Genomic DNA, 16,353 nt, shown 5'->3' on the forward strand with positions numbered 1-16,353 from the left:
GGTTAGTAATGCGTAACTCAGTATGAGTTACAATAAACACCAGACAAACTACTTAACGAGGACATGAAACACTACACGTATCGAAGCTAACGCACATCATGGAAAACTGACAGTTTATGAAGCTGGATTTCAGAAATAAATTTGGACTTTTATTGAAGTGATTGTCATAATTGCAGAACAACATGCATCATTGCTAATGCAGGGCACAAAGCTGCACACCTTTCAGCCACGATTTATTTATTTTTCTGATGTTAATTTTTTTAGTTTTTCTTCTTCTTTGTTGTCAGTTTGGAGTAAAATGTTCAATGTTCATGATGCTCGATTTGAGGCGCCAGCATGATTAACGACTGAAGAATGTGATCAGTGGCTTTAAATGCTGCTGTTTGGAGAGTCTTTGACATTTTTAATGAAACAGTTCTAGTGTTTGAATTCACATCTGAGTGTTTCTTAGTTTTAGACTAGTCGGTTGGTCTAAATTGTTTTTAGGAACATTCCTAATTAGAGCAGGGCGATATGGCCAAAAATATTTATCACGATATATATTTGAAAATTTGCGATAACGATATAACCGACGATATAATTGATGCGAGACAAAATACAACTCCACAACATTACTAGCGCAAAAAGACAACCTTCCATTTATTTTCACTTAAACAAGAAGCTGGTTTTTATGTACATTAAAGCTTTATAAAAATGTAACAGTGCAAATGCAAATTCCTTGCTGAAAGTTTAACCAAAAGGCATTTCCAGTAGAAATGGGCTGACATATCCTGAGCATAACCATGTATAATATCCACTGAAGTTAAAAAGAGGTGCTTTGCAACATTAAACTGCAGTGTGCAGTACGTGTTTTTCGGACCATAAGGTGCACGGGATTATAAGGCACATTAAGCGAAACAAAGCAGTCAGATAAATCAAACTTTATTAAACTCATTCTTCTTGCTTCCTCCACTTCTGTACCATTGATTCATTAATGTTGAATCCTCTGGCAGCTGCTCTATTCCCATGTTGTTGCAGTATATTACTGACTAACCTCGTATTGTGGATGGATTATCTCAGTTGTTCTCCTGACTGAAGTTTGGTCCGTTTACAGCATCCTGCCATGCGATTGCATTTGTCTCTAACCATGAGGAACCTTAACGTTAACTTTTATAAGTGGAAAAGTGTTAGTGTTCGTCCTCCAGCTTCACTGTTTATGTTATGCTAACATAGCTGTGTCGCTAACGATCACGTAGCACATCATTATATACCAGCTAGCCCAACTTCAGTAACCCTACAAACGTCACTGCTGTTTAGTTTCCTGTCTTCATTTATGTTGGAAGTGATAGCAGAGCTGTGCGTTTGAATTTTTTCAGAAATCTCTCAGTCAGAACATGCTATATCATGCTTAGGTAACTAGCGAAACTAGCGAGCTAACTTCCGCTAGCTTCCTGCTAACTTCTAACTCCGTTAAATGTAATAAATTTTGTTTTCATGGATGCCTGGAAGTTAAACTTCATAGTTACACCTGGTAAAGCAGCAATGCTGATCGTTTTATTAAAGATGAAAGAATTGAGACAGTTTTTAACTCTCAGTGATGCTGCAGTGTTGTTTGACCTGAAACATACGGAGTTTAGGACCCAGATCACTCCCAGATTTAAGAGCATCTTAGTCCGACAATAACGACGGCCGCTTGCATGTTCTGCAAAAAAATGTGCTTTGTTGTGTATCTGACGGACAAACACCAAACCAGTTCCACATCACTGAAGTTGCACCATTTTTACAAACCAATTCTGGTTCATCAGTTTCACTCAACAATCAGCCATGTGTGCATGAAAACAAAGGCACTGCACATGCGCGTTTTACTCATATTCTATCGCGATATTTCATTTTCCTATCGTTGCCTAACATTATACCGGTATTACCGTGAACGGTATAATATGGCCCAGCCCTATTCCTAATACACTCTCACACATATACACACGACCATCTATGATTTGTCTGGAGTTAGGACACATGTAATGAGCTTCATATAACAAATACTTTTTTTAATCTGAGGCAAAGGTTGGTTACATTTTCTCTGAATTTGAATGTCTGGTTCACTCTTGACTTAATATACTAAAGTCCCCTCAGACATGACTTCTGTGGAGCGACAGACTGACCTGCAGTTGGAGTTACTTTGTTAAACAAATCAGCTGCTTCACCTAATCAAATTTAAATCCTCCGCCAGCTCAACTACCAAGGGTGAAGTCAAAGTTCGTATCTGGCACAAGACGGTAAAACCAGGGGCAGAAACATGAGACAAAACAACTACGCTGCCAGTTTATGAGTGTTGGAGTCAATGGAACACACCCTACGGTGTTGCAATGGGAGGACTGTCAGTTACACTGAAATTCTTGCTAAATAGTTTCTGGTCTGGTAATGTGCCAAACATTTATCACACTTATCAACACTTACAGTGAAAGAGAGCCTCTGATGCACGAATCTGATAAGACTACTACAGGAGAAGGACTCGTGCACTCATCTAAATTTGGCCTTTGACAAAAACAGCTCATAATATTACAAAAACAAAACTAATACTGAAGCTAACACAAACTAAACTTAAAAATACATGTAAAGCAATATGAGCAAACCAATTTCATACACTAACCTAAACTAAACTTAAATGAATAAAAATCGAAATTAACTAGATGTTGTAATATACCTCTGTGCTACTCATAGATTCAATTTTGATTCATAGATTCATTTACACAATTTTGTATTTGTGTGTGTGCGCCTGTGTTTGGGGGGCTTGCATTAGAACAATCCTTCAACAAAAGCACTTAATCCTGCTCTACAGGTTAACGCTGGATGGAACCGTTGATAGGCTTCTGCAGCTTTTGGCCGTGGGTCTGCGCAGAATGACAGACATTGCACAGACTCTGCTGTCACAAAATACGCAGTTACTGCAATACTTTTTCATCGCTTTGGATGACAGTTTGCAACAGAAACATCAGCAGTACAAAAGAACCAGCCAAAAGAAAATGGGGTGTCCATTCCTAAACAAGGGGCTTCCTCTGTAGCATCGACACTGTTATGAAAAATCTGATACGGATCAGAAAATTTAACTGTGCAAATTCAAATCAACTTTACAAAAATCACTGATTCCAGATACAAAGGACTCAGCTGCATTTATATTATGAGTGCAACAACAGATATGAAGACAAGCTAAACAGCACACTGATTGATGGACTGGTTCTTTTACAGCACTTTTCTAATTTATCTGCGCACTCAAAGTGCTTTATGCAACTTGCCTAAGATTCACACACGGAGAGCAACTTGGGGTTATTATCTTATATTATCTGCTCAAGGATATTTGACATAGACTGGATGGAACTGCTAACGTTCAGATTAGCAGATGACCTGCTCGACCACCTCAGCTACAGCAGCCCCAACTCATTGAACCAAGACTGGACACTTTGTGACCACCACAGAGAGACATCATAATAGCCAGAGGTTTGAATCATAAGAACTGCGTGACTGTCATCTGGTGTGTGTCACTACGTATGATGCAACATAACTGGTGTTTGGTACTAATATTAGTAGTTATTTGTTAGGGCTGTGCGTTATGACCAAAATCTCATATCCCGATATAAAACATTGATCGTCCCGACAACGATATAAATCACAAACATTTTACATTTTCTGTAAATTCTGTGAATCTCGGGCAGCTCGACTTGCATGAAGTGTTTTCAGCTGGGCGTCGTGTAGCTGCAATCGAGTGTTACGTTAATTAAAACAGCCATAATTTTGTTTGTGAGTATCGATTACATGGCACGCTGCGGGAAAAAGCCTGTTCGAAGGTTTATTTTTTAACATCTGACGGCTCTTTTTAGCTTCTCGTCCGTAAACACACTGCATACAACTTCACGTGATTCAGTTTATTTTGAAAAATCTCAACAGGATCTTCAGCTTTATTATGAAAGGTTTATGTGGAAAATAAACAAGCGGACGGCGGAGCCACGCAATGGTTTTACCGACGTTGTTGCTAACGACAACGCATAAGAACAGTCGCTTCTGCGTCCATAGTGTGGTTATTTTAAATATAAGAGGAATAGAGAAGTTAATTCCACAGTGACCGTCAAATCCTTGAAAAAATGTTGCCGTAAACAGTTTATTTTGTGACACCACAAAACAAACGACAGCATAAAATGAAACGACAGACGTTTTCTTATCATCAGCCGATATATATCGTTATACTGAACAACCCTATTATTTGGTACTAGTTATTTTGTGTTTTTGTACTGCACTTTGGTCCAGGCTGCTGTTGTAATTAAATGTGCCATATAAATAAGTAAATGATAACTCCCATATTTATTTTCTTTAAGTGTTTATTAGCCTTATATAGTTGTAAGTGTTTTGATATTTTTATATTAAATATATGCTGTGAGCCTTATATTGCTATAGTTTCTATTTCATTGGCATTTGGCATCTTATGTTGGGCCTTTGGTCATTTTGTTATTGAAAAGTGTTTTAGATTTTATACACTCATGTTTTATATTTACATTGCTAGTCACCAAGTGCTTTTGATAATTTAATTTGATAATTTAAAAAAGAAACAGTACTTTCCATGTTGTAATTATATAGACTATTCACTGAATTTACAAAAATGCACTATATTATGATATACAGTGGGTAAAATAAGTCTTGAACACATCACCAATTTTCTAAGTAAATTATTTTGAAATGCTGCTTACTTGAAATTCTCACCAGATGTCACTGTGTATATCGTTATCGGGATAAGAACTGGCTTTTAACAGGATAAGAGATTTTGGTCAGGGACAAAGAAATCAGCCAAAAGATTATGGACCACCATATGCAAGAACAGGGTCCTTGTTTCTTCTAGTATGTTTACTGTGTTATCTACAAGAACGTCAAAAGAAATCTTGCATTATAGAATATTACTGATCAACAGAACCTGCAAGATTACACGAGAGGAAAGCAACCACAGCCATTTCTGGATCTAACATTTGTTTTTGGTGCGCACACACATAAGTTCATGCTTTTGAAGTTAACATGTATGTGAGGGAGCAGCTACACTGATCACTACTGAACTCATAAAAATGGATGGCAGGCATTTTTGGACGTTGGCTAGATTTTAATTTCAGGTTTAATTAAAGTATGATTTGCAGAGATGACAGTTTATTCTCTCAACTTTCATCCACCCATTCCATCCTGGAGCCTTTCCCAGCTGTCTTGGGGTGAGAGGCAGGGTACTCCCTGGTCAGACAACCAATCGCACTCACATTCACTCCCACATCCACACCTATGGGCAATTTAGTGTTTCCAGTTAACCTATCTCCACTCAACTTTCTATTACATCAATTGTTTTGGTGGATTAAAGAACGCTGTGTTAATGAGGACATTACTAAGAATGCAGGAGTCAAGCCATTTTACACAAACTAGACTAAACATGTTAGTAAAATTATTAAAAGTCATAAGAACCAAACAAATATGATAACTGTTTTAGCTGTTCCTGTGTGTCTGAAAGTGGGACATTACCTCCCCAGTGTCTATTTTGCATTCTTTGTATTTCACTTGCACAGTATGTATTATGGAGGGCGGCCAGTGCTGCCTTAATGGTTAGCATGTTTGCCCCCCTGCTTCACAAAAATGGTCTTGGATATTTGCAATCTCAAGCAGGACAACAGAATAATTATGGACATGACGCCCAACACTAAAGGAGACGTGCCCTCCCACCTAGGAGCAAATGCACTCCGAAACAAGTGAATCTATGCTAGCACAAAAGAAGAAGACCTTGTGAAGATGCTGAAGGAAACAGGTACAAATGTTTCATTGAAACAAATATGCCAACATAACCTGCATTCCTCAGCAAGGTCAGATTGTCTTTTTTATCTACAAAAAAAGACATAGTGAGGACATGTCTTTGCCTAAGTCCTCTGGTTTATCCTTAACGACTGTTGTACTGACTGGAACTACAAGGACGATGCTTTCAGGCTGGCACAGCTCCAATGGTGATTTATAAGACTGAACATGAGTGCCAAGTGGTAATGTTAATACTGGAGTAACTGACTCGCTGTTACCATCATGAAAAGAGAAGTCAGTCCACCACACAACACCCAGTGTTTATGACTCTGTCCACTGAGCCATATAATAGTCCACACCCAGGAAAGGCCTATGCACTGCACCAGAGCTGCATTTGCACGTGTTATTATCCAGGAAATATTCACTAATATTAGCTATAAGAAAAATCCCGTTTTTAGCCCGACCCTTTCAATTAGTATTCTTATTATTAGTAAGCTCTACAGTAAGCAAAGCAAACCCCTATGATCACTGACAGCACGTCACTGTCATTTTACAACACCCGACCAAGCTGCCAAGAGATGAAGAAAAGACAGCGTCACCCTAGAGATAAGAGATGAAGACACGCGCTGAGAAAGCTAGATAGCATTGTTACCTGGAGGGTATACACTCATCACTCTCCCCAGGTATGAGAAACAACCACGGCCTACAGGCACGTCTACAGGACAGGTGTGACAGGTGGAAGCATTCAGCTAATGTTATTCACTGTGGCCTCGGAAGCTACTTTGGCATCTAATTGCCTAAAATAACCAGCGCGGTGTGTTGGGGAACGTCAGGCTGAGCAAACCGGCATCCTGTGTCACTACTGTCGCCCACATAACACAACACCACAGGGTCAGTGTTCTTATCCGCTCGTGGCATTCGTTTTATTTCAGCCAACAACTATCCAAAATCGTTACCTGTTAGCCGTTAGCTAACTCAAGCTGCACAACGACGTAAGGATGTGAAGTCCCACAGCCACACCCACAAATGATGTTGACATTTTTGACAGGTCACTAGTCATCCATCCTTACACATAACCTAAAAGATTACCTCACAGTCACTGCTGCTAACACGACAGCTAGCCCCATTCCTCATTTCAACACTATCTTGACTGTTGGCTAAAATAGCCAGCGCTAGCCTGCTACTGGGTAAGGCTAAGCTAGGTCTTAAACAAAAGGTGTGATCATGTAATACACAGTGAAAAACACAGGACCTATGTTGCTAAGGGCGTTTTTAGAAGCTATATATTCTTACCGAAGAGTCGGACCGACACAAGCTGTGTCGGTGCTTTCAATTTCCTGTAAAATCCGCTCGTGCTCCGTTATGCACTCCAGGGTTTCACTGTCCGCCATGATTGTTATGTGCATATTACGGCTATCACTGCAGCTACAGCGGAGCATAGGTCAGTGTGAGGTCCGGCCTGTGGGAGGCGCACTACGGTCGTGTTGACCCCGGTGATTGCGGCTTTGTTTCCGCATAGCCTGTGCCTGGTTCCTCAAACATTGTACCACATGGAAAACCACACGGGTTTTGACTGTTTATGATCTTATCATAAATACTGTATAGCGAGTGGTTTGCATGGTTAGCAGTAAAAAACAGGAAAATAATTTGTACTGTCATTCACACGGTACTTGTAATAATAAAGATGCCTGCTATCAAATGAGCTTTAGTGGCTTCTATTTGATTCATCTCAGTTCTGCTGTAGATACATTTTAAATAACAACATGCAGAGGAGGCTATTTACATCTTTATGGTTTTTTTTTTTTTTTGTTAAATCAAGATACAATTCTGGTAAAGCCTGACAAGTGATACACACTGACGCTAATAATACTAAGCTTTTTTCACATTAAATGTCTGTAATTGAACTCACAGTTTAATCAAAGCAAACACAGTTTGCATGTGTCCGCTAGCTTCTAAGTGCGTTTTTTCCTGGTCTTGGTATTAAGATAAACCAGCGTTTTAAATGTTGTAATTTAGCTAAATCAGTCCACCTTCAGTTGTGTTCAGCAGATAAATCTTGGGTGTGTTTTGGAGTTTACCTTAAGGTGGTTCCAAGAGGTAAGTCCACAGATTCCAACTCTGCAAAAATATTCCCAAAAGCCTTCTTTTCTTCTTCTTTGCTTTCTGCTTGGCTTTGACGAGGCGGCTCAGGTAAAGCAGCATAGATCCTGTCACTAGCCATTCTCTCTTAGTGAAGTATGTCTTGAGTATGAAGACTAAAAATCTGTACGTGTAAGAGAGGATTTTTGTGTGTGTGTGTGTGTGTGTGTGTGTGTGTGTGTGTGTGTGTGTGTGTGTGTGTGTGTGTGTGTGTGGTGCAGGACACCTGCTGTGGTCAGCAGAAAAAAGGGTGCAACAGGAAAAAGAGACCTTGTGATTCACTGAACTTTGAAGCCAACAAAACTAATTTCAGCAGTTCTGTGTTAGTAGCTGTGGCTTTATTCACCTCTGAAAAGTAAAACCACAGCCATCAAGCTGCAGTTGATGTTGCAGATACAGGGCCTGATTTCTTAGTTATTTGTCACACATGAATACTGATCAAAGTGTAATATTATAAAGAGGAAATACAAAAATACAAAATGCAGTTTGATGATGATTTTATCTATTATGGAAAAGAATCTGTCCAAACCTCCCTGGCCTGATGTGACAACGTCATTTTGCCTAAACCTAACACAGAACTGTGATCACTGGAATTTATTATTATTTAATAATAATAATAATAGTATTAATAATATAATAACATCCATGAGGGGAAACCACTTGTTCAGTGACCTGTAAACCACAGAGCTCCCTTTTCTGTCAGTTTGTTCAGTCTGTTGTTGTCAGCAGACTAACAACTAACTGACAGAAAAACGTCTCCAGTATCTGCTGCGCATGTTAAAGAAAGATAGACTTCCAGTTCAGCCTGGCCTCAGAGTGCAGAGGTGGCAAAAGTACGTAAGGAGAAATACACAGACTTGATTCAACTTCTTTACTGAAGATTACATAAGATTAAAAAGATTAAAAATTATAACATGTCATCTGTAAATCTGCAGTTTATCAAGTGTCACGAGCAGTCATTACCTTTAATATAACCTCTCTTGTTCCTCTCATGTCTTTTCTTACATTTTTCTCCATCTATGATTGAAATTTGCTCTCTTTCGTTTCCCTCTCTGGAAATCCAACATCTGGACCGTTAGCAACACACTTTGTGACAAACTGTAGTAAATAAACCGTAGTAAATGAGCACAAAAACAATTGAACCTGCTTAGCTATACCATACCGTCACTGCCATTATATTATGCTGCTATTCTGTCATTATATTAATGCTGCTATCCCGTATATATCGTACTTACTATTGTTTGAGTACTTGCGATTATTTTATTGTACTTTTTATATTTTACATTTATATTTATTATTTATCTTGCACCAAGGGAGTGGCACTCCAATTTCGTTGTACTCTGTACAATGACAATAAAGGCTATTCTATTCTATTCTATTCTAAACTGCGCATGAACAGTTTGTGTTAGGGATGCACCGATACCGATACTGGTATCGGGTATCGGGCCGATACTGTAAAATGTGTGTGTACTCATACTCATAAAAGTTAACCGATACCATGAACCGATACTAACTTATTTCATTAATCAGAGGGTGGCTTGTCATTTCTGTTGTAGTTCTTTAGATTGGCCACTAGGGGGACATCCCGCACTAAACAGGCACAGGTTAAGCGAGTGAGACTGGCGGCTTCAGATAAAAAAGAGAAACTGGAGGCTGCTGTAGCTAGGCTAAACAAAATGTCAGCAGTGCGGACCAGAACAGCCAACTTTAACTCAGGTTTTGGAAAAGCGATGAAAAATGTCAAGAGAAAATCCACGGGCAGTTAAAATAACACAGGCTCTGACTCATTTTATCGCTCTGGATGACCAGCCAATGGACCAGCCGTGGAAAACATAGGATAGCACCGTCTTCTCAGCGTACTTGTACTCGAGCTGCGATATGAAATTCCCAACCGCCCATACATCAGGGAGATAATGGTGCCAAAACTTTCTGAAGAGGTAAAGACAAGCAGTGTGTGCGCGATGTCAGTCCTCAGTTTAACGGCACACTGATGATTCACGGGCAGATGAGGAGTTTGTTCGTCAATGCCAAATACTTTCGTTATTTTGTTTGTTCGTTTACAATATGGACACTCTGCAATAATTTAAACATTTATTTTATTCTCAAACCTAATTTGTATTTATTTTATTCCAAACAGAAGTGTTTATTTATTATTCTGAAAGCTCGAGACGGTGGCAATAGTTCAGTGATATTTTGTTAAATTACAATGTGGAGACTCTGCAATAATTTAACAGAAGTGCTTATTTTTCACTTGAAATTTTTTTGTGGTCATTTTTATTAAGATTTTATTTTTTATCGGCAGAGAATAAAATAAAATCTGTCTTCCAATTCATTGCATGTATGTGTGTGGTAGAAGTATCGGTTTTTGTACTCTGTATCGGCAAGTACTCAGATCCAAGTATCGGTATCGTATCGGTTTGAAAAAATTGGTATCGTTGCATCCCTAGTTTGTGTGTTTGCTGATGTTTGTTGATAGATAGAAATGTCAAACATAACAAACGTTACACCCTGGACTCATTCCTCTTCTGTAGCACTAGCTAGAAGCTGGCTCCAACATAGCTGCACTTGTTCCGTCCACTTTAACCACTGAGTATAAACACTAGACGATACCGCTGAGCCTAAAGTAACTAGCCTGTTTTCAAAATGTAAGGAGTAGAAAGTACAAATATTTGTGTTAAAATGCAGGGAGTAATAGTGAAAGGCTGTCAAAAAACAACTAGTAAGTAAGTATTTCCAGTAAGGTACCTGAAAATACCTGAGAAGTATTTGTACTTTGTTACTTCCTGCCTCAGTCCATGTGGATGTCCAGGTACTTTTACTCCTCCACCACATTAATATTATGTCTCAACACAGACACAGTGTATGTGTCCTCTTCCCTCTGAGGTTCCCTCACAGTTCCTCTGGTTTTATTCACATTCAGATGATTTCTCTCAGGCCACTTCACAAAAAAATCCACTAGTGTTCTGTAGTCCCCCTGGATATCAATTATGATCAGGTGCAGTGTGACGTGGGTGGTAGGATAAGGTGGGAGGCTGGGCATGTGGACCCCCAGTATCGCAGAATGGTTTTTGGGATGTGAGCTGGAGCACTACTGACTAGATGTAGTTTGTCTCACCTCCACAGGTACCAAGGGTTTTGGAACAAAAGTCTGGCAGATGGGACTCTGGATTTGTCCTTTTCTGGAGTATCCGATGGTGTTAGGTGCTGAGGGGATGCTTTTGGACTTCTGTCCTACACAGACTGCAACATCTGATCTGAGGCTGTATGCTTTGGACACTTGGGTAAAGAGAGCTCCCTGTTGGCAAGACGACAGGTTTAGATGAAGGTCACCCTGAGATGCTAAAGGCTCTGGATACTGCCTTGGTTGACATACGCCTTTAATGAGACGTGGAGGTCTGACACAGCGCCTGTGGACTGGCAAACCAGGATGGTGATTCCCATTTTCAAAAAGGGGGACCAGAGAGTGAGCTCCAGTTGTCAGGGTATTACATGCTGTTGGAGAAGGTTTGTTCCAGGAAAGGAGGTCAGTTGTTGAAACTTGGACCCAGGTGCAGCAAAGCAGGTTCTGTCCTGGTTGGTTCGTTTGGCTTCATCAGAATGTGACCTTCACTGGAGTGGTTTGCAGCTGAGCCTGGTTCTGCCAGACGTTTCTTCCTGTTAAAAGGGAGTTTTTCCTTCCCACTGTCACCAAAGTGCTTGCTCATAGGGGGCATCCAACTGTTGGGGTTTTCTCTTTTCTCTCTGTATTGTTACAGGGTCTTTATCTTACATTATAAAGCCCCTTGAATAAAATTGAATTGATTGAATTATGTTGACAATAGCCTATTTAACAATATAAGCAAAGGTCTTGCACATTAAAAACAACCTAAAACAAACAAACATTACTTTTTTGGCAGATTGTCACTTCTCTGCGCTGCACTTGCAGGAGAGCAGCATGACTCCTAACACTGTGGATGCTTTTTTCTTGTTTTTTAACTAAACCTGACGTGAGTGTTTATTGAAGCACAGTCTGACAGTTGGTCTGTTTACCATATTTAACGTAAAGTCCACAAACTTGTCAGACTGGCACACCCTTTAATTAATGTGATGGCAGTTAAGTGTGGCACACATACACCACACCACCTCTCTCCACAAGTGCGCTCTGGAAACCATGTGACCAATAAAAAAAGGAAAACACCAAAACATGCAGCTTACAGGTGTGACATCTGTTAGGTTAACGATAAAGAGCCTGTATTAGATGTTACAGTTTTTTACAGACGCTAGGACACATGTCTCAATACTTAGGTCACTTTTGCAAAACTCCTCACACAGTGAGCACAACAGAAGTCTATGTGGGCTAAACTGAGGACCAGTTATCATTGTTTTGGCACAAAATGCATTCAATGACTACATCTCTCAAATCTCATGAATCATCTTCTCACTCAGACACAACAACTGCCAAAAACCTTTGTACGTACAGGACATTTTGCATGTGCTTACATACTGTTTTCAAAAATGTTAAACTTATGGCCAAAACAATAACACAATGCAAAACTTAAAAAGAGCAAAATGCAACAGCAATATTTTATTGAAACATATTTTAAATCTAAAAATGCAGTTTAACCAGCCACAGCTGATTCTCATTGTAGATGAACATCTACACAGGTGTTACTCCTTCAATTGTTCAACTCCTTCAATTCTGGCAGCCAGAAGATTCTTTCCTAGGTGTGTTGCCCTAGATGACATAAGATGTGATGTGGATGAGAACCTGTGGCCAAATGGAGAAGACCGAGTAGATTAGCATTACTATTGTATGTGTATCAGTGGATGGTGTGTATACAAATTCTTGTATTTTGGGATTACTTAGTGCAAAAAAATAAAAATACATAAACAAATATTAACGAATTCTGCATGATGTCTGATTCATTCCAGTAACATATATTGAAATTCTAAACAGAGATGTGTCCTTGTTTTACACAAGAAAACACTGTGTCATGCTACATGTTGTTAGTGTTTTTTAGGTCATTGTTTTGTGGGTGACAAAGTGTGTTTGTCGGCTGTCAACCTTTGCTAGTGTTCTGGAAGAATGAGTTTATTTGAGACCTGAATGAAGTGTTTTGGTAGTTGTAGTGCATTTTGAATGTGAAATGAACTGCTTTGCCAAGCTGACAGTCAGTTAGGAGGATTGTGTGAAGAGTTTTGCAAAAGTGACCTAAGTATTGAGACATGTGTCCTAGCGGCTGTAAAAAACTGTAAGCTATTCTTCCCTGTGCATACATGAATCATAATTTCCCCATAAAAGTTTCTCTTGAATGTTTGCATTTGTTCACACCACAAATAATATGGTTCTAATTTTAAGCTACGGAGGCTTTAAAAAGTATGGATTTGGCATCGCACACTGTGGAAACATCACTCAACACTTCATCACAGTGACAATGTAGCAAAATGAACGTTCTCAGATACTAATGTTACCTAAAACTACACAGTGTAAATGTAAATGACGTGTGTGTGTGTGTGTGTGTGTGTGTGTGTGTGTGTGTGTGTGTGTGTGTGTGTGTGTGTGTGTGTGTGAGAGAGAGAATATTCTAATGTTTAAATGTACTGTTTGATTGCAATAATAAAACTCAGCTCAAATGATTATGGTGTGTGGATAAACACATGGTGGCACAAAAGTTACCATCTCTTCTGAATATTGTGGGCAAGGCAACAGGCCTCGGTCAGCTTACACAAGAACTTTCTATTTCCTGCTATTCTTCTTGGAATTGACTGGCCCGTTAGGGCCAATGACATCTTCACAAAAGCCACGACTATGAGTTTCCTTATTACCCAACCAACACCAAGTACTGGGTCACTCTCTCTCTCTCTCTCTCACACACCAGCAGTTGCAAGAAATAGCTTGATATTACACAACGGAACTGAAGAAAGCAAACATGAACATTTAAGATGACAAATGCAGCTTAAACCCTCTCACACACACACTCACACACACACACACACACACACACACACACACACACACACTCATACACATTCACACACACACACACACACACACACACACACACACACACACACACACACACACACACATTCACACACACACACTCATACACATTCACACACACACACACACACACACACACACACACACACACACACACACACACAAACCCATGGCACTGGTACTCTATTACTTTATGAGTGACTCTTGGTTTGTTGCATTAACACATTAGTGCACAGCAGGCAGAGACATTAGTGCACATCAGTGATCTGAGTGCAAAAGATCCCACTGTATAAGACAACAGCATATATTTCATCTACACCTGTTTTGAAACAACAAATACTGGCAGCCAGAGACTTTCTTGACTTAAAGATTGTTTTCCCTTGACAGTAAAGCTGTACTTGTTGGTTTCCAGCACAGTTTCAGTGAAGTTTTTACATCGTTATCAAACTGAAATACTGACTTGTGTTCATCGACAAACAATCTTTGTGAACGTTGACATGAAAAAAATTGACCATGTTTATATGTCCTGAGTTTAAAGTTGCATTTTTCATATATTTGTCATGTATTTATGGTTAAACTCACAAATAATTTCCATTGCTAAACTCTAAAGGGCTGCTTATAAACCTGCCTCAGACTAACTGTCCTAATATCGTTCTGAATGGTCCTTCCTGGAGGTGGTGTGTAGTCTTCTCATTGAAACAAATGCCTGACAAATCTCAGTTTTCTTAAAGTACATTTTAAACTTGTGGTGGAAACCTGGAGTGTGTGGATAACTCACCATGGAGCACGGGCCTTGGATCTTCAACACCTAAAACTACAGAACTCGCTCACAGTGAGGACTCATCAGGAAAGAAATGAATTGCTTCAGTAAATATCAGTTGAAAAGCAGCACGGCTGCATCAGAGTGCAAAGGAAAGGGACTTGAAAAGGAGAGAAAACAGGAAGAGAGGAACGGATGAGTGTCAGCAGCGATATCACATTCTGCTGCTGGCCTTTGAATGTCTGCTTGAACATCCTCCCTGTCCTCTAACTCTGTGTGCAGATCTGTGCCCTCGTACACCTGGCATTACACAGCATCAAAATAGGCTTGAATACCTCAAAGTAACAGGAAGTGTTTAGAATCATATACAATATTATTAGTAGCAGTAGTAGTATTTTCCTCTGGGAATAATAAAGTATGCTGAATCACTATTTAAATTACTTACATTGTGCTGTGTAGTTTTATCTATACCTATAGAATATAAAAATAAGAGTTTTAAATCTACTGTGTATAAATCTAGTGTAAAATAAACAGTTAAATCTCATTGAATGCATTAAACCAGCAGTTGGAGGCTTTTAATGAGACTTTCTTTCACTTTGAGTACCAGCAGGGTTGAAATGTAGGACAGTGTCCTGGAGGTAGAGAAGCATCAGTTTCCTTCTGCTCTCTGGAGGCTAACCGTAGAGCTTTACATTGTAGCTAATAAACAGCAGCTTTATTACCTTGACCCCTGACTCGCCATGTCTGTAAAATCACACAGTGGAAAATACTTTTGATCACTGAAAGATATTTTGTAGTAGAAATGTGTGAGCTCGGTACTTTCTTGAGACTCCATTCATATTGTCTCTTTGGACTGAGCTGTATTTGTATTTATGTGGCATTTCCATTTTACACACCAGCGTTCTCTGTAGAAAACCATATACTTCATATGGAGTAATGTTCTTGAGGTCATGTCATCACAGCAGTGGGGCTGTGCTGTCCCTGTTCCTCTCGTGTGCTCTTCCTCTTCATACTCTGGCAGCTGCCTGCCAGCTTCCTGTGTCTGTTCTACTACTGACCTCTATTGTAAGTTACACTCCAAACAAATAGCACTGAAGGACATCCTGGAACGAAGACAGTCTAATGTCTGTGCTGCCATGATTAGTGTCTCTGTGCTGTCTTTCTGGATGTCAGCCACTCAGCTGTGCATAATGGAAAACCACCTACACTTTATCCTTATCTTTCCACAGGATGTTCTTCCAAAAGTTTTAATTTGTTGACACAACTTTGCAAATCTAAGCTGTGCTGCATATTCTTTATGGACAGAAGAGTCTTTCAAACACTTCCCAACAAGCCACGCTTCTTCAGCCTTTTACTAACTGTACTGTCACAAGCTTTAATATTTAACATGCTAACTTTACAGTATGATGTGGCTCTTGTTGTTTGTTGGTGTATTTGTTTTTTCTGTGGGCAAATGAGGGGAAAAATCAGCTGAATCTCTTGAATGTGTAAATCCTCAGTAGAAACATACTAAGACATGCTAACAGCAAGGCTACAGAAGGACAGCAGGTCAACAAAAAAATCACTGACACTATACTGGCTGCATTAAATCTAATGGATTTAATCTGTCAGCATCACTGAATGAGGTATCACAGCGGTGATCAGGCCTGGAGCTGCACATGCCCAGTTTGCACTGCGATTTACAGGC

General features: G+C 39.6%; 1 protein-coding gene across 5 annotated transcripts in view; it reads right to left on the reverse strand.

The window, feature by feature from the left end:
• The window catches only part of exoc6 (exocyst complex component 6), a 60,785-nt gene extending 52,647 nt beyond the window's left edge, over positions 1–8,138 (reverse strand). For 2 of the 5 annotated variants that reach the window (XM_080305684.1, XM_080305683.1), the window contains exon 1: positions 7,863–8,138. In XM_080305684.1, coding sequence (XP_080161810.1) covers positions 7,863–8,005 — 143 coding nt within the window. In that variant the 5' untranslated portion in view covers positions 8,006–8,138. Of the gene's footprint in view, positions 1–7,077; positions 7,266–7,862 lie in introns of those variants that run through there. The other 3 variants (XM_026177536.2, XM_026177539.2, XM_080305685.1) reach the window with 3 other exon arrangements.
• Positions 8,139–16,353: the final 8,215 nt, after the last annotated feature.

Source organism: Astatotilapia calliptera, chromosome 8, assembly GCF_964374335.1.
Source record: "Astatotilapia calliptera chromosome 8, fAstCal68.1, whole genome shotgun sequence".
Classification (NCBI taxonomy): Eukaryota; Metazoa; Chordata; class Actinopteri; order Cichliformes; family Cichlidae; genus Astatotilapia; species Astatotilapia calliptera.